The sequence below is a fragment of the Ovis aries genome, chromosome 19 (genome assembly GCF_016772045.2).
Source record: "Ovis aries strain OAR_USU_Benz2616 breed Rambouillet chromosome 19, ARS-UI_Ramb_v3.0, whole genome shotgun sequence".
Lineage (NCBI taxonomy): Eukaryota > Metazoa > Chordata > Mammalia > Artiodactyla > Bovidae > Ovis > Ovis aries.
The window spans coordinates 30,725,379-30,747,511 of NC_056072.1; the positions used below are offsets into that span (position 1 = coordinate 30,725,379).

At 42.3% G+C, this 22,133-nt stretch overlaps 1 protein-coding gene and 1 long non-coding RNA gene across 48 annotated transcripts in view; one reads left to right on the top strand and one right to left on the bottom strand.

Moving 5' to 3' along the window:
- FOXP1 (forkhead box P1) overlaps positions 1 to 21,926 on the top strand; it is a 624,022-nt gene extending 602,096 nt beyond the window's left edge. For 27 of the 42 annotated variants that reach the window (XM_060402200.1, XM_060402196.1, XM_042235956.2 and 24 more), the window contains 7 exons: positions 485 to 686; positions 791 to 870; positions 1,470 to 1,571; positions 5,111 to 5,232; positions 6,973 to 7,042; positions 11,631 to 11,797; positions 17,203 to 21,926. In XM_060402200.1, the coding sequence (XP_060258183.1) occupies positions 485 to 686; positions 791 to 870; positions 1,470 to 1,571; positions 5,111 to 5,232; positions 6,973 to 7,042; positions 11,631 to 11,797; positions 17,203 to 17,347 (888 nt within the window). In that variant the 3' untranslated portion in view covers positions 17,348 to 21,926. Of the gene's footprint in view, positions 1 to 484; positions 687 to 790; positions 871 to 1,469; positions 1,572 to 5,110; positions 5,233 to 6,972; positions 7,043 to 11,630; positions 11,798 to 17,202 lie in introns of those variants that run through there. The other 15 variants (XM_060402206.1, XM_060402207.1, XM_060402209.1 and 12 more) reach the window with 2 other exon arrangements.
- On the bottom strand, positions 309 to 20,456 carry LOC121817229 (uncharacterized). Of its 6 annotated transcripts, XR_009597415.1 has the most exons (13): positions 17,157 to 17,324; positions 15,539 to 15,705; positions 10,952 to 14,512; positions 9,799 to 9,904; positions 9,513 to 9,719; positions 8,771 to 8,875; positions 7,862 to 8,028; positions 4,382 to 4,539; positions 4,124 to 4,275; positions 3,733 to 4,000; positions 3,097 to 3,271; positions 2,674 to 2,933; positions 309 to 744 (listed from the first exon to the last, which is right to left on the bottom strand). It is a non-coding gene; the product is annotated as an uncharacterized LOC121817229 (long non-coding RNA). The 6 variants fall into 6 exon arrangements; XR_009597416.1 differs by having other exon boundaries at positions 3,733 to 4,275; XR_009597414.1 differs by having other exon boundaries at positions 2,674 to 4,000.
- Positions 21,927 to 22,133: the final 207 nt, after the last annotated feature.

Consider the following 22,133-nt stretch of genomic DNA (forward strand, 5'->3'; position numbering starts at 1 on the left):
TCACTTCAGTCGTGTCCAACTCTGTGCGATCCCATAGACGGCAGCCCACCAGGCTCTCCCATCCCTGGGAATTCTCCAGGCAAGAACACTGGAGTGGGTTGCCATTTCCTTCTCCAATGCATGAAAGCGAAAAGTGAAAGGGAAGTCACTCAGTCGTGTCTGACCCTCAGCAACCCTATGGACTGCAGCCTACCAGGCTCCTCCATCCATGGGATTTTCCAGGCAAGAGTACTGGAGTGGGGTGCCATTGCCTTCTCCAAATCACTTAGCTGTGTACCTATAAATCAACTACAATGAAAAGAATCATAGGAAAGGATGCTAGAAATTTTAATAAACAGCTTTTACATGGGAAGTCCCCTCCTGTTTCAGCTGGCGATAAACATCTACTTAGAGGCTTAACTCTGGCCAGCCCTCCCCGTGTCTTTCCCGCTGGATCTCGGTGCATTCTCAGTGGCTCTTCTAAGCATTCTTCCTTTCCTCACAGCTGAATCTGGTATCCAGTGTCACCCTCTCCAAGTCTGCGTCAGAGGCTTCTCCACAGAGCTTACCTCATACTCCTACGACCCCCACTGCCCCCATCACTCCCGTCACCCAAGGCCCCTCCGTCATCACCACCACCAGCATGCACACGGTGGGCCCCATCCGCAGGCGGTACTCAGACAAATACAACGTGCCCATCTCTTCAGGTAGATCCTCTATTTTTGCCTCACGTAGAGTTGTAATCAGCAGTGCTTGTTGACCAGCCTGTTTGTAAAAAGTGATAATTAATAGGACAATGATTCTTATTTAGCAGATATTGCGCAGAACCAAGAATTTTATAAGAACGCAGAAGTTAGACCACCATTTACATATGCATCTTTAATTAGGCAGGTAAGTAAACAATGCAGTTTGTGAAATTGCATCAGAAGGTATATGTGTACAGGGATATATTGATGAAGTAGATTTAAAACCGTTTAGTATGCAAGCATGCTAAAACCTTTTCTATAAGGTTTTTTAAAACTGCAATATATAATATAATTGCTTTTGATTAAGTATTACAATACGATGTGATTATTAGGAAATTCATTTCACACAACAGTGAAAATGAGCCTGTTTAAAGATGGCAAGTCAATTATCACAAGCTACAGTAATCTCTGATCCCTAGAATTAATCTGAGCTCTAAATAATTACTGAGCTTTAATCAGCTAGTGAAATGTTTTGCATTTCTCTTTGATTCAGCTTTATGAATGACTAATAAATTAATATTTCTGTACGGAAACAGAAATAAAAACTCAAAACAATTGGATAATTCCATTTTGAATTTTGCTATTGAACTGGTAAATAGAGCCATTCATCTTAGATCATTTCGTGAAACCTTTCTCAGGCTTTAGCTCGGCATCACAATTGTTTCCTATTTTCCAAAAATTGTATAATGACAGTTGTGCTGATTTGGTCATAAATTATCTTTTTCTGTTATGTTCGCTTCACAGGCCATTCTCGAATCTCCAGAAAAGCAGCTAACACTAAATGAGATCTATAACTGGTTCACACGAATGTTTGCTTACTTCCGACGTAATGCTGCCACGTGGAAGGTAAGCTTTGTTGCAGGTCTGTTCAGTCTTGGATCTTGCCATTTACAGGGGAGAATTTGTTGTTGGTAACGTCTTGTAAGTTACAGTAATATTGTTTTGATACATTCAGAGAGTCTAATTTGTAGGAATATTGGATTGAGAAAATAATTACTGTGGCGTTGAAAATGCTAGGCTGGAAGACTGCCTTACTTTTGCATCAGATGGACCAAATTTGTCTGTCTCTCTCTGGTTGGAATGTGAAGGAAGTTGTCTTGTGTACACAAACCTCATGCCTTGAGGTCTTTAGCTAGCATCAGTATTTATTTCTGCAGAGACTGCATAGATAACTTTTTTCGTTAGCCGTTAGTAACGTGGAAAAATGATCAGGTAAATGTGAGATAAACGGAGAAGGCTGTATACTCCAAACACTAGCACAGTATATGGAAGTTACTGCAGGAGAACCCTATATATATGTATGTATATATATATAAGTTGGTTTTTTTTTTTTTAAGTGAAGAGACTCAGATATTCATTTAACTGTGGGGAAGAAGTAATTATGAAATATATGACTTGACTGATACCATTTGCTCTAGACAAATCATCCATAGCTCCAAGTGGGATGCCCCCAGCAAGACTTGTGACCACACAACAGTCCTCAATCCAAGTTTCACAGTTAGTGTATAGATTATGTTAGCATTGATTGCATTGTATTAGATTAAGCTCTCAGCAATTTTTGGATTTCCTCACTATAATTTCTGTTTTAATAATATTTTTGCTATAGAAAAAGGGGCAGGTACTATTAGAGATTATTTTTGCATAGTTAATATTTAGAATTGTTATAATCCCCCAATTCTAAGACATTTAGAAATATTTAAAATGCAAATATTTTACATGGTTTTATTATAAAGATGATAGGGGTTTGTTATAGGGTGCAAATAAAACATGCTTTGCTTGAACTAGAAGTTTTCCTTGCTACTTATTAACTTTATATGGGAGGAAATCAAACATGGAAAATACATTTCCTCTACTACATTTGTCATAAATTAGCATTTTTAAAACAAAATGAATATAACCACAGAATTAATTCTTCACACTTACAGTCATGAATAATGACCCAATGTACCTTTTTTCTATTAAGACACATGGGCGCTGAAGGAACTTGGTTCAAAACATTCCTTTCTCTTCTTCAGCCTGCCCTAAGGAAGAGAAGATACAAAATAATCTTCAGCTATGAATGCTTTTCAGAATTTAGGAAGTATAAACATGAAGCAGACGTTTTCTTCTAATTACCTTTTATAAATAGCAAATAATCAGATTTGAAAATAGTTACCAGTGTCGAATGTGATATTTAGGCTCAAATCTTCAGATTTAACTTTTTCATTTCTGTAAAGTGCCAGAAAAAGTGCCATTCATATAAACAGTCCTAGGTGAAGTATTTAATGATTCATAAATACATACACTTTTCTCTCCATGTCCTATTTGTGCTGCAGTCTTACACAAAAGATAAAATGCCAGGTAAAATGATGACTGGGAAGAGCTCACTCACCTTTTCGGGGAAGTTCTCTATTTCCAGTTGCTTGTGCTTGGATGTACAGTCTTCAAAAGCAGAAACTTAAGTTTTGACCTAACATCTTAATTTACATGGCTGTACAATATAGACAGTTCTAGAGCAGTCCTGTTTTTCAGACACGACTTTTCCAGTTTGTACATCTTGATACTTACTGTAAAACAGTAGATAGGATGAGGAGAATTACTGCTTTCTGTTCCCAGTTAGGCGTCCTCTGGGTACATGTACTCTGGATTTTTTTTTTTTTTTTTTTTTTGGTGAGAAACTTGGGTTTATTTCAAGCACTTCAGTGTTGTTTTAGGAGATAAAGAATGCTAAGGGTCTACTGTTATCTCTGCCTTTGTGCAACATAAAAAAGAAAATGCTTTTTAAAGACTCATTTATATGTGGAGAAATTTGTCCTACCAAGTATAATGCCAAACATTTTCCAGAGATTGTTGTTTGGTAGAAACCTATCAAACCTGTTTGAATCAGGTGTATCCTTTCATAGTCACTTGGAGGTCTTGAACCCACCCCAATTATGCTGATATTGCTCAAAAATTCCTTGAGTATTTATCCTATGGCTTCTTCCTGTGAGCAGTTCATCATGCCATGTGATAAAATTTATCTCATTACCTTCTAAATCAGACCAGAAAAATCACCCTCCTTGAGCATGACTCCTCACAGAGTCACCAGTGGTGATTATCCAAAAATGGAAACACCTCTCAAAGAACAGATCCAGCGCTGCCCCTGGAAAGGATCAGGGAGAGAGGAAATGGTGAAGGGAAGGAACACAGAATGTTTGAGCAATAGCAGTGTTGCTGAAATAAAGTGAAGGACTTAGGAGGGCTGTGAGGTGTGGTATTGGTATCGTCTTCTTATGCCCCCGTTGTCACCTTATTCCCTGTAAGAAGAAAATTGGGAGTAAATGACATGGGTCTCTCTGAAATACCCTCATGTCCAGTTTGAAGGGTCAGTAAGTTCAGCCAGGAGAACGGAAGAGGTAAACCGGTGCTTGTTACTTTACCTGGTGAGGGTTGTGGAATTTCCTGAAACTCAGGAAAGGTGAGATGTTAAAAACTCTTCACCCTTCAGTTGAGCTCCTCCTCTGGTAGGTTACAGATGTCAAGGGTTTCAGTTTAGGAGTGACCAGAATTTACTTCTTACCCTAAGAAAGTTCTGTGTAAATAGAAGCCATCAAATAGTATAAAGCATTCTCGCTTTGCCATTGAGAGTTCTACTCATGGTTCCCTTTGGCATTTTCTCTGTTAATTAAAGCACTTACCCCTGGTAAGGGCCAGCTTTTATATGTTTGGGAAGGTAAGGCATAGCTTGATAATGGACGCTAATCCAGTGAGGGTCATGTCATCCTCTGATCCTGTCAGATGCAGGAGGCGGTACTCTCAGTGGTAAACAGCCAGTGTCCATTTCTTCTGAATAAATCTGAGAAAATGGGTCAAAGGTGTTAAAGCCAAAACTTCAAAGAATAAAAAAGCAGCAGCAAAATGACTTAAACCATTTTTGTATGAGAGACAATGAGTTCAAAGGTGACAGTTTTAAGCTTGTTTGCTGATTTTAAAGTCATATTAACATTACTTTTATATTTTGGCTTTGAAACATATTTGGGAGCTAATATTTTAGTATGAGAGATGAGTGGGTTTAAAAGGGACTGTTTTATGCTTTACTTGTTTCCTGATTTTGAAGTCATATTAACATTACTTTTATATTTTGGCTGTGAAACCTGCTTGGGGGCTAATACACATATTAAAAAATACTTCTGGTTAACTATGACCAGAGATTAGGTGAAAATGCCGAAGTACAGTTAACTCATCATTTTGGATTTTGATTTTTCTTTTTTGGAAGAGGCGCCCTTCACCACAGGAGGGTCCTCCTAGGGGTGGGAACTGCAGCTCTTGGGGATGGGTTTACAACCGTGGGCTGTTAGGCTGAATTTACTGCTGTTTTTGGAGTCTTTTTCTTATGGACAATGTTCTCTCTTTTATACTTGCTGCAGAATGCAGTGCGTCATAATCTTAGTCTCCACAAGTGTTTTGTGCGAGTAGAAAACGTTAAAGGGGCAGTATGGACAGTGGACGAAGTAGAGTTCCAAAAGCGAAGGCCACAAAAGATCAGTGGGTACGTCCGCCACGTTTGAACCTCTTAGCCTGGCTGGGATTGCGCTAACCAGTGTCACGTAGAGGCTTTGGCTGCTAGATGGTGTTAGACCAGACACCTGGTTTCACGTTGTCTCAGTGAAGGGAAGCAAAAAAGCATTTCATCCCTCCCGTTTTGTATACCCGCCAGTCCCCTTGCCCTGCTTGCTGGTCTTTGTTGCATCACATGCTAGTAGCTTTTAGGTGGCAATGCATATTAACCCTCACAAACCATTGGCTTATGCTTATTGCATTTTATTTTCTTTCTCCTGTTCCCTGTATTGGATGTCTGTTCTGCCCCCAACCCTGCCTCTCTCCTTTTGTTGCCACTTCATCTCCTTTGCTGCTGCTCCTATCCCAGGGTGCCATTCGCACCAACCTCTCACTGCATAAGTGCTTTATCAGAGTAGAGGATGAGTTTGGGTCCTTTTGGACAGTTGATGATGAAGAGTTTAAACGTGGCCGCCATATTCAACGAGGCCGTCCTCGCAAATACTGCCCCGATGAAAACTTTGACGAGCTTGTCGCACAGTAAGAGCCTTTACTTGCTTTTGTTTTTTTGTTTCTGCTGTTGCTTTGGCTTTGCATGGTTGACTCATCCCATAATAGTTTTGCATTTCACCACGTAGCAGTGCCACGGCTTTCTGCAACGGAACTAAATTGTGTGATTTGTACATGTATTTCTCTCGTTTCCCTTGGAACACCAGCGCCCTGAATAATGCTTTTTTGACGTCTTTAATGCAAATACCGGTTGTCTTTTGATTCAGCAGCTTCACGGGGACCCCTATAACTCAGTGCTTTTGCGTGACCCCTAATTCCTCCAAGTGAAGAGGAAACTCTTCTTTAGAGTTAAAATGTGTATTTACTGGGGTAAATTTCTTTTTATTGGCTCACTCGTATAACAATATAAATGTAGTAAAATGAATGATAAAAGTGCTCCAAGCATAGGAAGGAAATTAGTTAACATTCCATCCACTTCCTTTAAGGATCATTGATCAGTGTAGGTAATTTCCTCCCAAAAGCCACCCCTACCTTTCTGACCATATCCTCACATGTGATTTTTTTAAAGTATTTTTATCCTTCCTGTCTACAGATGTTCTTACAACAGTATCTTGTCATCATTTGATCAGTAAATGGACACAGCATTAAATTATTCTTTTATCCTCACAAATTTGGCTGTGCCAGAGAGACTTGAACCAGCCTTGGCTGACCAACCCTCCCTGGAGTACCCCCTCTCTCCTTTTTGGCAGTAAATGAGCCTTGAAGACTTTTTCTTCAGAGCTACCCTGCCATTCCTCTAGCATTTGTTCTAGAACTCAAATCCTGAAGAAGCTTAAGAGCCAGGATTCCTCCCGCCTGCTCCCAGGAGACCTTGCCGTCAGCTCACTGACCATCCCAGAGCATCAGCCTTCCTGCTAGAGTCAGGAGCGGCTGCTCCAAATTGACAAAAGATTCATCTGCGGAGGAAGTGCCCAAGCTAATTATCACATAGTCTAAAGTTTTACCCCCAATTTGCTTGAACAGCAATGTCTATCCAGCTCAGAGGTGTTCACATAGACCAGCCCCCGGTGAAGCCAGGGGCTAGGGAGAAACCCGACTTTCCTTTGGGTTGGGGACTGGGAGACATTCCTGATTTGGAAGGATACCAGCAAGCTTAAGACTTAGCAAAGAACTCGGGGGGTGATTGTGTTTAACTTTGAGTTTTTATCTTTCTCTTACACAGTAACCCTTCCCTTATTAAAAACATGCAGACCAGCCACGCCTACTGTACACCTCTCAATGCAGCTTTACAGGTAAGATGAACGGCTGCCCCGACTCTGTGGCAGAGGGACATGTCTCCCCCACTCATTTCAAAATATATTAGCCTCGCTCTAATTAGATATTAAATTTTAATTCCGTTAAACTTTTTTCTTAAGTGCACAAAGCATCGTACTCCCTGGAGGCAAACATATCGGGCTGCTTCAGCATTAGCAGGATGCTTAGCATTTTGAATATTGTGGCAAAAAAATTAAAAGTTCACTTATTAATATTTATCAGCAGTATCATAATTTCCATCCTCTTATTTCAGAATTTCACTTGAGGCAAAAATACCACAAGTGTAATTACTCTAGCACAGCTATTAATGTGCTGGATGATAGGCTACTGTATCACATGACCTTCTATTGTTCACCGGTTTAAAGAGAAAGCAGAGCTTTTTTATTTCTTCTCCTTCTTTTAAAGTCTATTTTAGCATCTTTTCACTGGGGAGGGAGGAGGCTGGGTCTGGTTCGCTGGGTAAAAGTAAACTGTTTTTGTTCAAGCCATAGAGTTAGACTCTAGGTTTCCAGCAGATTGCTCAGGGTTACATAAGAAGCTTGCAGGATGTTTGCTCCTACTGACAAACCAAGCCGTCCTTATGTAACCGGTGTTACCAGCGGTGGGGGGGGGGGGGGGGGGGGGGGAGGAGGGTGAAGACACGGGGTTTGAGCAGGAGGGAGGTAACCTCCCCGATGTGAGTTACCAGGGCAGCCCTGGCGTCTGTCAAGCCTTCTAATTATTGCACATCTCAGTTACCAAACAATCAAGTCACAGCCAAATCGAGAGAGGACTGGAGTACACTACACTGAACTTACCTGGGCAAGGCCGTCCTCCGGAGTTCATAGGTGGACAGGGTCTTGTGGACCTTCGCAGCCGGCGTTCTTGATACAGATGTGACGAAGTCTTGTGCCCATTCAACGGGCCAAAATTAAAATTTCCCGAGGGAAGGGCACAAACAGAAGCAGACGTCTTAAAAAGGCTCCTTAAGGGGGTGATAGTGATGAAAACACAATGGAGACACTCGGCATTAAGGGGAACAGAGTTGGGTAAAGAGGTGATAGAATAATCTTCCTGTTATCACTAAGCACCTGCCCTGCGTCCTAGAGAACCATTTTCCCAGTTTACTCACTCAGCGAAAGCTTCCGGCTTCCGAGGATGGAGCCATACACAGCCTTAACACACTTTTGAGTTCAGAGGCAAATTCACTCAGCTTAGCTTTTCAGTAATTTTATATATATATATATATATACACACACACAGCCCAAACCAAATTTAATAGGAGGAACTACTTTCTGTGTTTCTTTTAATTACTTGTAGTTTACACAGTAACTTTAGAAAAGCAAATGAAGGCACGCTTAGATGCCGCCACTGTAAATACCATTCATTAGTAGCTTATTTTCCCTGGAGTCTTATGAAGTGTGAATTTAAAGGCTGCTCTATCTGGAATGGTATTCAGATTACAAGCACATTTGACATTCATGAGGCTGCCAGGCAAAAAAAAAAAACCACACAGCCCACCAGCAGCAGTGGTCCTCCAGCCTCTGGATTCTCTTACCTTAGTGACTGATTTCCACTAGGATGCTTTCTCTTTACAGAACTGCTCACACTTTACTTCTGCATTTACCTTTGGCCCCTGTACCCTTTCTTACTTTCAGTGATAGCCCCAAACTCTCCCATCATTTTTCCAAGAATCCTTTGTATCTATCCTGAGGTGAGGTGAATACCTGGGTCTCAAGTCATGATTTGAGGAATGGATCTTCTCCCTCTCCTCCAGGAGTTTGGGTCCTTGGTCAGTAGACAGTCCTCTCAGACAACTTTCCACCATGCACCTTAAATAAAGAGACCACCAGCAGGCCTTCCCTTCCTGCCCACTTCCATTTTTTTCAAGGCAAGTAAAAATAATAGTGGAACAACATCTTCACAAGATTACTAGAGCAACATAACGCGTGATATACAATATATAAAATAGGACAGCAGAATCCACTACAGAAATAAAACATTGGACTCGGGACAGATTGCATTATGCTCTGAAAAAGTGAAGTAACTAAGGGTAACCGTAAAGCTTCATATTTATAGACTGCCTCTCCCCGCTGGGATCTCAGAGCAGTTAAGGCTCCAGGAGGGACAGGACTTAAGCACCTTCGATTTGGGGGGGTAGAGAGGCCAGTGTGATGTGAAACCACGTTCTCTGCATTGGACCAGTCCTTTGTAAAATCTGTGACCCCTTGCTCCAAAAGAGACATCAAGTACAAAAGGAGCCACTAGGTTAGACCTAAGCTGTTGGTGGAAAGTTTTCTAAGCTCGGGTAGGTGGCTTTGGTCACTCATGCAGAGAATGTCCAAGAAGCTGTCTTGTGTAGGAGCGACTGGGTTTCTCATTGCAGCCCACGTCATCGTTCTTTTAAAAGAGGAGCACACTGGTTTTCTTTTTTTGTCTGAGAATCAAGGATTGGTGTGAGTGCTTTACCTTTGGATGCCTTTCACCAGTGTCAGCTGTGTTTTATGATCCAGTTCCCATCGGAATTGGCCTTGACCCAGAACACACTGAGAGCCACAGAAAATGAATCACCCCGAAAAGGTTGCCCTGTCCGTAGGATGGCCAGCTCGTCCCAAAGCATACATTCTCGGGAACACGTTAGTGTTGTATGTACTTCTCCATCTTTGACTGGAGAAGCTGCAAGGAAAAAAAACACGAAGCTAGAGCTTGGCCCCACCCTTGCCACCTTCTGACTGTAAAAGTGAAAGAGACTCACTGATGGTCCCAGCAGAACTTCCATGTCAAGGAGAAATAGGGCCAGTGTGTGTGTCTAGCTGCAGTTTGGTGTGGGGCGGATCAGGCAACGGGTCTGACTTTTCACTCTGCCAAAAAAAGAAAAAATGTTTTATTGCAATTACAAGAGATCTGTTGAAAAAAGTACTTGATGCAAATTATTTGACAAACAGTAGGAGAGTGAGGAACGTTCAGATGTGCTGTTCGTCAAGATGAGTTCACCACATTTGGGAATGAAAATGGGATTCCCCCTCCCCCGCTTTTTAGAAGAAGGCAGTTACATAAATTCAGAAGTGGAGGGAAGGAAAAGCTGTGGGCTTGCAGTGGGCCTGGCTTTGAAGTCATCCCGTAGCCAGTGCTGTGTTAGGTGTGGGCAGGTCATCCGTCCCTGGGCTTAAATCTCGAAGGCGTTTCTGGCTTTGGACCTTGTGCAGCAAGCGAGACTGTGATTGTCTTAACACGCAGATTCCCTGCAGCCCAGCTCTGCACCTGTTCTCTCTTCACTTCTGGCTTCTACTTGGTCTCTAGAGCCAGGGTTTCTAGAATCGTCTGGACTCTTGTATCACTGGCCAGTTGGAGTCACTGCACCAGATTGTCTCGTGATTGTACTTTTACTTCTGCTACTGCCGCTGCTAAGTCGCTTCAGTCGTGTCCGACTGTGCGACCCCATAGACAGCAGCCCACCAGGCTCCCCCGTCCCTGGGATTCTCCAGGCAAGAACACTGGAGTGGGTTGCCCTTTCCTTCTCCAATGCATGAAAGTGAAAAGTGAAAGTGAAGTCGCTCAGTTGTGCCAGGCCAAGTGTAGTCTGCAAGAGTACAAGTTTGATAAATCTTGGTCTCATTACAGCTGCCAGTTTTTGCAAGGCTGTCCTCTTTAATAAAATGCACAGTTGCTAGGTCAGAATCATGACCCAAATGACAGAGTGTGGACACTGTAGCCCAGTGAGATTCTGATTGTTGTCTGCATCTCAGACTGGGTGGTTGTTTTATTCAAGTGCAGTAAGATAGGAAATGAACAGTATATCCAACCATCGGGTTTAGGATATCTTTCTTTTTCTCTCCATTTCCACACTTTTTCGCTGACACTCAACTTAGAGTGACTTTGTCACCTTCGATATGGATGTACTTACGTACCCCCAAAGAAATACGATTTACAGCTTCCTTTTGCCAGAGATTTCTTTTTTCTTCGGTCCTCAAATTCCAGATGATTGGTTGGAACCTGAAAGATTGCATAGAGTTACCTTCAACCAGTTATCTCAGACTACACTAAAAAGATTCAAAAATCATTAAAACAGAAATGATGGGGAGGGGAGATAAAAATTGATTCCAATTCTATAATCTCTTCCTTTTCTATAGGATCTGAGACGTAAATGTTTATGGAAGTTCTCATAAGTTTGGGCTCTGCAGCCAGAATAATCTGATCAAATCTTTAATATCCAATAGTGGAGTCATCGAAGTGGATAAAGAAATGAAAATTCCATTACATTTCCCTGTGATCTGGAAATATTCAGTTCCTCTTGAAAAAAGGCTTCAGACAGAAAACTCGTTATGAGATAGCCTTGTCTAAAGCTTGTGCCTCCACTCCACAGGCGCCTCGGTCCCTCCAGCTATAGCTCTTTGGAACCCAGCTTGGGACACGTGTCATCATCAGCTTGACTCTTAAAGCACAGCCCTTCTAGACCTATTAGAAACTTGTCTTTGCCAACTATACCAGAATGAAATTAAACAGAAGACCATCGAATCCACCTGTAATTGATAGCCTCCCTGTCTGTACACCCTGTGTCTTCACACATTTTCTTTGGGTTGATGGCAGGCTTCGATGGCTGAGAACAGTATACCTCTATACACTACCGCTTCCATGGGAAACCCCACTCTGGGCAACCTGGCCAGCGCGATCCGGGAAGAGCTGAACGGGGCGATGGAGCATACCAACAGCAACGAGAGCGACAGCAGTCCGGGCAGATCCCCTCTGCAAGCTGTGTGAGTACTGGCCCCCTGCAGCACCTCCGCCATCAGTTCCCCCCGGTTTTCTGTCACACAAGCCCTGCTCTGACTGCCGTCAACACCTTTTCTGTCATTTCTGACTTCCTAGAACCCGGGGAGAAGTGGGTGCTTCCAGAAATGTTCAACTTGGTTCGCAGTTCAAAGGACCACTTACTTATACCCGACTCATAAGCGTAGTAGGCTTCCTGCAGCCCCACAAATGCCCAGAGCCCCAAAGGGGATGATGCCTGTGCTTTTTGCCCTTGCTCAGTCAGCTCAGGCCGTTACTTCAGCCACCTTACCTTTTCCTCCTAGAAGCAGTATGCATCCTGTGACACAGTTCACTGTCTGCCCAACATGCCAGCGTGCTGAACCCAGCAGGGCGGGAAAGGATGCTTGTTTACTTGGTGGTGGGATAATGGCGAGCCGCGCACGCCGCGCTGAAGCGCTATTACCAAGCATTAATGATGGCACGAAGGAAAGACGGCATGATTTATAGATTGCTCTTAAAATATCAAAAGGAAAATTAATAGGGGCATTATAGCAGCAGACGGCAGTATAATGAGCACGCCCAGAACCATGCAGAGTGCTGGGTGAGGGCTGTCTGTCCTGCGTGTGTGTGAGGCCCCTGGGGGTGGGCGATGGGAGGCAGGCAGGGTGACACCACTCCCTCTCTCGCAAGAAGAGTTTCAAAGAGAAAAGAAACCCCTATTTCCCACCTCGGATTCACCAGGGATGCTCTAGAATGACAGCTTCTCCCTTTTAGCGAGTGTCTGTAAAACCAATGCCTGCTTTAAAGGAGTAAACCAGTGCAGTGTTTACCATGCTATCACCTCCTAGAAATAGACCCCTTGTCTATACAATGCTTCTGAATTACTGACCAACATCTTAGTTTAAGAGCATTTGAGTGATCAGAATGGAAAATATGACCTGTAGCAATTAGCAACAGAATGAATTGGCATCTAACAACAAAGGCAAAATGCTGTCTGCTAGTGTGGGTAATTGGTGGCTTTGGAGGAATCTGAAATTTGATTATTTAGCATTTGAATTTCATGCCCAAAGTGCTTTGAAAAGGATCTTTAAAGATGAAAATAGTCTTTTTAAATTCATAACAACAGTCCCTTAGCATTTACTCCACAACATTTTAAGAACGTGTTTCTCTCTCACGCTGCCACTGCCATATATCATGCTTCCTCCAGCAACCTGGTGTTTCTGACTTTATTATCACACCCGCATTCATCTTTAAATCATTGTCATGACAGGAGTATTTACTAAGATATTAAGGAAGTTCAGAGCAAATATAAATTGTTATGTATGCTACTTCAGGAAATACCGTGGAGCAAAAAGCGGCTGAAACTACTGAGTGAAAGAGTTTTTCATAGTATCCACAGAACTCCCAAGGTTTCGTTCCTATGTTTATAGTAAGAGAAAAAAAAAAAAAGACTAAAAAAAATAAAGGAAAGATATTTGGATAAAAATTCACACAGCAGTTTTGAGTGATGCTAACTTTGCTGTATGAGATAGTTACTGTAATTTATGGAAACTTTGAGTTAACCCCGATATAACCGAAGTCTTGTTTTACAGCTGTCAGTTTAATTTTTAACAAAGTGAAGATTTTATTGATGGATGGTTTTGGTTTTTTTTTTTTTTTTAAACCCTATATAAAGATGTCAAAAAGCATACTGTTTGTTGCTTAAATCTCATAGTGTACAGTACAATAAATTATTTTGCTAAAAAGAATTATATGTCATCAGCCCATTTCCTATGCCTACTCTTGGTGCTGGAGATGGTTACCCTTTTTCATCTCACATTTCCATTAAGCAGATTCTATACTGATGGAGTTTTAATTCTTACCCAACATGCATTACCTGCTATGATGCAGATTGTCACCTAACCTTTCTATTCTATTGGAATAACTCAAATCATAAACTTTACAGCAAGGCTTAAAGGACCCTGTTAGTAACAGCCCACCTGCTACCTAGTACCTAGTGTTGACATAGGATTCTCTCTTACCTTCCCCTTGACACTCAAAAACCGCTGCATTTTTTTCTCTCTTGGAACACTACCAAGTAGTCCATAAGTATAGCTTGGAGTAGTATCCATTCGTCCTGGGAGGAGCTAAAGGAGCTGTCGTACAAAGCACGTACTCCATGCTGTCCCCACACCCTCTGAACATAGTCAGCAGTCAGCTGACAGCAGTCAGCTCGCGTTCAAAACTCTGCTGTTCCCACAGTGGCAAAAGAAAGCAGTTAGGTCTAAGAAGGAAAATGTGGGGTTTGACACAGTTATTCCCTGGAAGCCCTTTCGGAAGCGGACGTCAGAGAGAAGGGAGGAGGTGGCCAGTGAGTGTGGAAGGTGCCACGCGTGTCTCCGTTTCCCAGGATGCAGGGGAGTGACTGTGAAGCAGAGGGTCTGAAGGAGTTTGCAGCTTACCTGAAATGGATCTTGCGTGGAAAGCCTTTCTTTCCCATTCTCTAAAACGCTACTTGCCCATGTTCCTGCAGTGGCCCCACTCAGCAAGGGGTCTGCTGGTTTCACGGAATGTCGTGAAGTTGGATCTCATTTCCCCGGAGTTCTAAGAAGCCTTAATATCTCACCTGGTTGTGTTGGCAGCTTGTCACGTGGTAGATCTGATCAGTTCACCTTTGCTGAGGCTCCGCTCAATAGTAGGTGCAGGGTTTGAATCAAGGTGCACAGGGTCGTCACCTGTGTCTTTGGGATGGAAAATCATCTCACTGAAGTTTGCCTGCAGATTGCAGAGGGGAGCCAAATACTCTCCCATGTGAACTCTGCCTTGTTGGGGTTCAGGGAAGTGACACATACCTGATTTTTTCTTTTGCCTAGCCTAACATTTGTCAAAGTCTCAAATTATAAGGCAAGAACTTCATTAAGACTCTCCAGTTGTTCCTAGGGTCTCCCACCTCTCCCACCCACAGCCTTGTATCATTTCTGTCATCAGATTCAGCTTATAAACCTGAAAAGATGAATATATCTGGTAGTGTGAAGAAAAATGAAAATAGGAAAATGGTAAACACAGCTGACTCGCAGTTCAGGCAGCACATAACCCTAAAACACTCTTGTCCAAACTGTTACTAGAACCATGCTACCAGAGGACGGGAGGGGGTGAAGTAACAGTTCCAACAGTGCTAATATGAAGCCCAAACATAAAGTGACGTTCACCATTGTCAGTCACCCGAGAAACACAGTTGAAGGTAACTGGAACTTTCCTTATACCTGCTCAGCAACACACCATATTTGAAAAGCAACACTTGGGGCTGATGAGGTTGAGTCTAAATTGATAGAGCTTCTCTGGAAATTAACATTGCAATGAATCATAAGAACCATAAGATGTTTTAGCCTCTGCTCCAACAATTTCATTCTCAGACATTTATCCTAAGCTGGTAAATCAAGTGTGAATAGAAGTGGTCACTGTATTACAACAAAGAGCACAGCGGGGTTGAAGGGTAGAGAGGTGAGAAAAAGACAGTCCCAAACGCCCAGTATTAAGTGGTAACATGTCAGTCAGCACAGTGCTCATATAGTCATAAAAATTAAAACCGTAAAGGTAGCAAAATAACATTCCTGCTATGTTTGCAATATGTGAAGACATGACCCCAAATGGGAGAGGATAGACAAAATATCCTCCCTTAACTAGCGTTTATGGGTGATTTTTTAAAAAAAAGGAATAAAAATCCACACACCCAATTCTTCCCGAAAGAATACAGGGGAGGGGCCTACCAGGGCTGACTTCCCAGGCACGCGATGAACACAATTTCACAAAGATCCCATGCTTGAAAGTTTTAATGCTCAGCTGTTTCCATCTGGAAAGTCTCAATGAATTTTTCAAATGCATTTTCACTTCACACTGGACTCTGCAAATTATGCATCTGGTCCTGGATCTTGACCTGAAAACAAATAAACAGGACCATTAACAAACTAAGAATAGACGGAGCCAAAGTAGTGAAACATACTCTAATACAACCTGGGCATATTTCATTTTGCAGATAGTTTGTAAGAATACGGGCTCTTTTTTAAAAGCTATTCATCCCAACATCCACCTCCAAACACTCTCTAGGCTTCGCTAATTGAGAGTCAGTTGGTCTTCTGGAGGTCGCCGTGGCAAGGGCAGTCCGGAGCACTCCTCTGTTGGTTTTTCAAGGTTCAAGTGGCCTTAAGGGTTTGCATACAACATCAGTTATTTAGGGAGGCAGCAGTCCCCAGCACCACCTCTTATTACTAATACTTGATAAAGTTGAATGAAAAAAATCCACCATTGGTAGCCTGTCCCTGCAATGGGATCTTTTTTTTTTCTTTTAAAACTTGAATGGGGACCGGGTTTTGTAACTTGAATGGCTCTTTTACATATCAAAAGCCCCACAACCGAAAGTAATTTGTATTTGCAAAAGGATCGGTTGTAAATATGATTTAAGAACAACATTTCTCAGTTGTTATCGGAGTGGTTTCGCGTGGTCCCTCGCCGGCCCCTTCGGGTGAACTGTGCGCTGGGGGGTAATGAGCGCGTTGGCAGATCTCATCAGAGCCCAGAGCGTCCCGGTGGCCGCTACCAGCCGGGCCTCTTGTTTAGTCTTGTTTACAGCTGACAGCGTTATTATTCTGACCGGGGCTCTGCTTGCTTATCATATTGTTGTGTTGAGCGCACCTTTTCCTCTCCGTTTGTGTTTCCTGGCAGGGCTTTTCTTGCCTTATTGACAGTTTGTAAAAATATGCATTAATTTGGAGTTTCCAGCATGTATCATGGTGTCTCTTTGCTGTGTTTGCTTGAAGTTGATTAATGATAGACCCTCGCTTGGGGTTGGTCTCCGGAGAGCTCTTTCACAGGTTCTGCATGTTAACTAGCAAAGCAGAACACACATCAAGCCGCGATTAGCCCAGCCTCCAGTTTTGGGTCCCCACAAACTACCCTTGCGTGACGGGTTCTTGGTTCATGGGATTATTTCAAGGTTTGTTTTCCTCCACGCAGGAGGCCACTCCGGGGCCCGCTAGCTGCTACCCAAAGTGTGTCCTTGGACTAGCAGTATCAGTGCAGAGCTGGTCAGAAATGGAAGTCTCAGGCTGCATTTTAACCAGAGCCCATGTTAATGTGTGTGCATGTCACACTGTAAGAAACACCATGGAGGACACACCCACTGATGCTTCCATCCAGAGACCCTTCTGGGATGATGGGAATCTCCCCTTCCGTGCAGTCCAGTATAGCACTTAAAATGTAGCCAGTGCAACTGAGAAGCACAATTTTAAACTGTCTTAGTTTTCGTAGTCACACGTGGTTAGTGGCTGCTGAATAGAACGTCACAGCCCTAGACTGTGGCTTCTGTGTTACCCAGAACACCCAACTTACCTTGAGTTGGGAAGTCCCCTCAGTGAACCTTCTCTTGCTTTTCCAGGCATCCTGTACACGTCAAAGAAGAGCCTCTGGACCCCGAGGAAGCTGAAGGGCCACTTTCCTTAGTGACAACAGCCAACCACAGTCCAGATTTTGACCACGACAGAGATTACGAAGATGAACCTGTAAATGAGGACATGGAGTGAACATCTGGGCAGGCCAACCCCAAGAGTGTGAAGATTGGGGGGAAAAAACACACACACAAAACAAAACATGTCAAAAGTTGGCAGTGAAATCGTTCTCCATCGGTTGTACAGTCTGGAGGATTTTTCACTACATTTTGACAACTCTGCAATGTGTTAACTCTTAGTGCCATCAAGAATCCCATTTGGGAGTATTTTTGATTTTTCTACTTTTTGTTGAAAAAAGGAATTTGTACTCTGTGCATTGGATGGACTTGTTTGGTACTGGGGATTTTCCTCTCTTAACAGTCAACATCAGTGTTGTAAATTCGCTAAACTGATTCACTTTTAGCAGCAGACTTTGCGAACTGCAGTCCTGCCGACGTTGCACAACGAGGACACCCAACCGAGCACGTGCGCCCGAGCTGCAGACCAAGCCTCTGCCCGAATCTAGGGACTCCAGTGGACGACCTATTTGCACAGTACTGCATGTTGATTATCACTGCCTTTACTCCAGTTTGTTTGTTTTTTTTGCTTCCAGTTGGGATGGGGAAGGCCTTTGTGTGTGTATTGGGGGGAGGGTTGAAAAATAATTATCCCAAACTTTTTAATGTATTGCCTTTTTTTTTTTTTTTTTTTTTGGCTTCTCCTATACCATTTTAAGTTCTGACCTCAGGCCTCCATTTGGGCCCGTGGCCTCTTGGAGGCTTCAAGTTTTCTGTACCTTGTGATGAATGTTAATAGGTGTTTTTATTATACAAAGCTGAATGTCATTTCTCGTTCGTAGTTTTCTGTCACTCATTCCATTTCCCTTCAGACATCACCACTGTTTTCTCAAAAGTCAGAAAACATTCCGTTTTGGTCTTTTGCAAAAAGGTCCCAAATGCTGCACTCTACATGTGAAGGTCCTCTCACCCAGATGTGAAGTTCCTGCCAGAAAGAGAATGAATGACAGAAAAAAAAAAAAAAATTTAGAGACACCCTAGGAACCATGCAGATTCATTTCACAAAGCAGTATTGGAATGTGGGAAGAGGGTTGTTTCAGATTTTCCTTTTTTTTTTTTTAATATTGTACCTACCATCTTTCTTAATAAATGCCACAGCATTTACCAGCACAAGGAGACATAGGCAGCAGCCCCTCTTCCCCCAAAACCAAAAAAACAAAAAACAAAAAACACTGACAGTGTGGCTGTAGAAGGCTCTCCCTGGGATGACCTGGTTGAGATGGGCCTCAGGCTCTCGCAGTTGTTAAAACCAGCATGAGTTGCTTTGTTTGCAAAATGGCCCCAAAGCTGGCTTCCCGGAACAACTCTGCTGAAAGTGCCGGTGGCCCCCAATGGAAACATCCATTCAGACCTGCTTGGTGGCATTCATCTGTTTGAATGCAAATCAGATTTCAGTTTGATCTTGTTCTGTGAGTTAAAGAGGACTGGGCTCAGCAGAAGCTGAGGAGTTAACTTCCACTGTGCGGACCTGGTGCATCAATGCAGTCTGTGAGGCGGCATCACCCCACCAGTCCTGTCTTGGAAGCCAACAGCGCAAGACATCAGGTAGATGGGAGCTCAGCCCAGCCTTGGGCTCTTGGGGAAACAAACATGATGTGCAGGACGTGACTCTCATGGGTCAGGACAGCCTCAGTCCTCGGAACCCCTGAACACTTCCACGTGCACCCCCTTCCCTGTCATTTATTTATCTAGGACTGTAGCTCTTGTTTTAGTTCGAGAGCCGTTTGGAGAGCTTAATTTATATGCTTTGTACCTTTTTTCCCCTAAAATTACCAAAGATATTCCACAAAGTTAAATTATGTTCTCTGTTTTTATGCTTTATCTGATGAAGCCAAATATCCTCTTCTTGTTGATCAAAGGAGGCAAAATAATTTAGAGGCAATTGATGAGATAGAGGCTATTGCTAACTTGAGACAACTGCTCCTTCATCATAGAGGACATTTAGGAGACCAAGTAGGTAATGGAACCAAAGTAGTTACTTTTTTTTTTTAAGTCATTTTTTGTTGTTTGTTTTTTTCCTACAGAGACCAAAACTCATTCCTGTAAAGAGAAATTACGGGGCTACTGAAGGGAGAAATAGGATACAGTATTAAGAGTGTACCATCTCCAAGAAAAAAAAAACAGTGTATGGCATATGAAACTTAGGGGGTGTCCAGTCCAGGAGACAGTTATGGTAAAATGAAGGTGAAATTCAGAGAGAACAAAAAAGCTTCCACAATTGAACTAGACCATGTAATAGTATTTCTAGAAGACATTTCTTTTCAAAGAAAGATTGTATGCCACTTTTGTTTAAGGACTGTGCTATGGTCACTGCGTTCATTCTAGTTTCTCTTGTCATATATATCCTCAAGGTTTTTGTTTTATTTTTTGAAAGGTTTTCTTTTTGTCCTTCCTTTCTTTCAGATTAGGCTTGCCTCAGCATTTTTCATTAAAAAAAAAAAAGTAACATTCCTGTCCACTCACAAGCTTGGTAGAAAAACTTCTTTGGCAGTTACTTTTGAAGCTTCACACTGCTTTCTCTAAAAAGGGCAGTCTGTGGTCACTCGAGACTTACTTTTTTTTTTTTTCCCCCAACTTTTCCAGGCAGCGTCATGATGTGCAGGCAGTAGCCAGACAGGGTCATGGGAAGGGGGCCCTGTGCTTCTAAACTGAGTGGTTGCTGGTTAGTTTGGTATTCAAAAGAGGATAAAAATCTGGTAGATTAGTTCATTCTCAGCATGTGTAGCTAGACATGAGTAAAGTTAACAGCATGAGAAACTGTTAGTACGCATACCTCAGTTCAAACCTTTAGGGAATGATTAAAATTTAGAAAAAAAAATACATTTCACTCAGTTGCACTTAGTCGTATGTCTTGCATGCTTAGTCTAAAGACTGTAGCAAAAAGAAAAAAAAAATTAGATTTTACATATCTTTGCAGGTATCACAGCCTTGCAGAAGAACCAACTGAAAAAAAAAAAAAAAAGAATCTCAGGCTTTACAGCAAGCAAACTTCACTCTGATTTTTCCAATTCTGATTCTGTATCCCTTGGGGGTAATCCCAGTTGCTTCTTTAGGATGGGGTTTATTATGTTGTACATATATCCCGATGTGTCTGTGTGACTCTTTGTCTTTTTTGGGGGAGGGCGGAGGGTGGTTCTTTTTTTAGATAATGTTCCTAAAAAGGAATAAATGCATACACCTGTTTGTCAAAACACCTTTGCTTTTTGTGCAACTGCTTTATATTAACAATACTTAAGGAAAAAAAAAAGCTTTGGAAAAAAACTACTGTATGTAATGGAATTGCAGAATATGCTGCACATGTATTTTATTTAGTTATTCTTGCTTTAAGAATATCGGATGACATTTCCTGACATGTGGGAGGAAGAAACTCCCAAACTTTTTTTTTTTTTTTGGCTTTTAAATTGTAACATAGTTGACAGATTTTTTTTTTCCCCTGTTCTCATTGATCAGAGCATCTTGTACAGGTTTTTTTGGTGTGTGTGCGAACGGGTGTGTGTTAATCTGTTTTTTGATACATTCTTATCCCTTGTGTTTATCCTACCATTGCCCTCCTGGCTATCGTAAATGAGTTCATACATTTGAAAAGAGAAAAAAAAAATGTTGTTTTAAAAAGTGTTTTCTCCTGCTGCAGTAAATACTTTGCATGATGAAATTCCAGGGTCACACTTTCAAAGTTTATCAGTGAAGTAGTGATTAATCATGAGAGTGTCAAAGCTATTGAACTTTTTGTATAAAAAAAAGAAAACTTTACAAGGTGCCAAGATGTACAGACAATTTTGTTACTTTTTTTTTTTCCAAAGAAAAGCGTACCTTAGGGAGAACAGTCCCTCGCATCAGACAGATGCACCGTCAGGAATGAGGATCCACCCTATTGTCCCGAGTCTGTCCTTGTGAGACAAGTTAGCGCTGCCTGCAGTGTACCAGCAGTGAAAGGAAATACCAAGGCTTATGAATGGGAAGAGTGACCGCCAGCCCCGCCACCTTTGGACGGCTCCGACCTGATTTCCCAGCGTTCCATCAGACCTGGTAAAGACACCTTGGATTCCTCACCCAAAATGCGCTGTCCGTCATTAGCAATTTTATCATGGGGGAAAAAAAAGTTAAAGATTTCCTCTCCTTTCCACATTCCAGCTTGATCTCCGTTTCCAAGGGTACAAAGAAGAACATGTTTGTCAGGATTCTGAATCTTTGGGGGACCTTTTGCTTAATGGTAGACCCTCTGGATATTCCAGATGTTTCTGAGAGTCGGTTTGGCTTTTCTCTCCCGCGAATGAGACTTAACAATTCCAAAGGCATCTATGTGGGCCCCGTGTAGTTCTCGCGACGTGCGCTACCCAGAAGCCTGCGTGGAGATGGTACAGCCCGGACTGTGAGCATGGTGCTCCATGGAGATGTGCTGCCAGTAACAAGAATTTTTTTCTTTTTGTTCTGTTTTGATAAGGCATAAAAGGAACTCATTCCTTGACATCAACTGTAATTCCATCATTCCGTGTCTGTGGATACAGACAATAAAAAAAAAAATGTTGTGTAGTCAGTACTAATTACTGACATGATCGCATTCTCAAATGCAATAAAAATGCTGGTTGTTCACACTGGTAGTCAAAGTCGCCACCGCCTAAGTTTCTTTCCCCTTCTGACCTGCTGAGAGTGTATGTTTGGCATATGCCTTCAGTTTAGCACCAGCTGCTTCCAACTCAGAATTAAAATCAATCTTAACTAAAAGCTTTCATCATCACAGAGGGCTGAAGCTCTCATCCCTCAGGATTTCAAAGTAAAAGTCTCCACTTAGAGAATTGAGGGGAAAA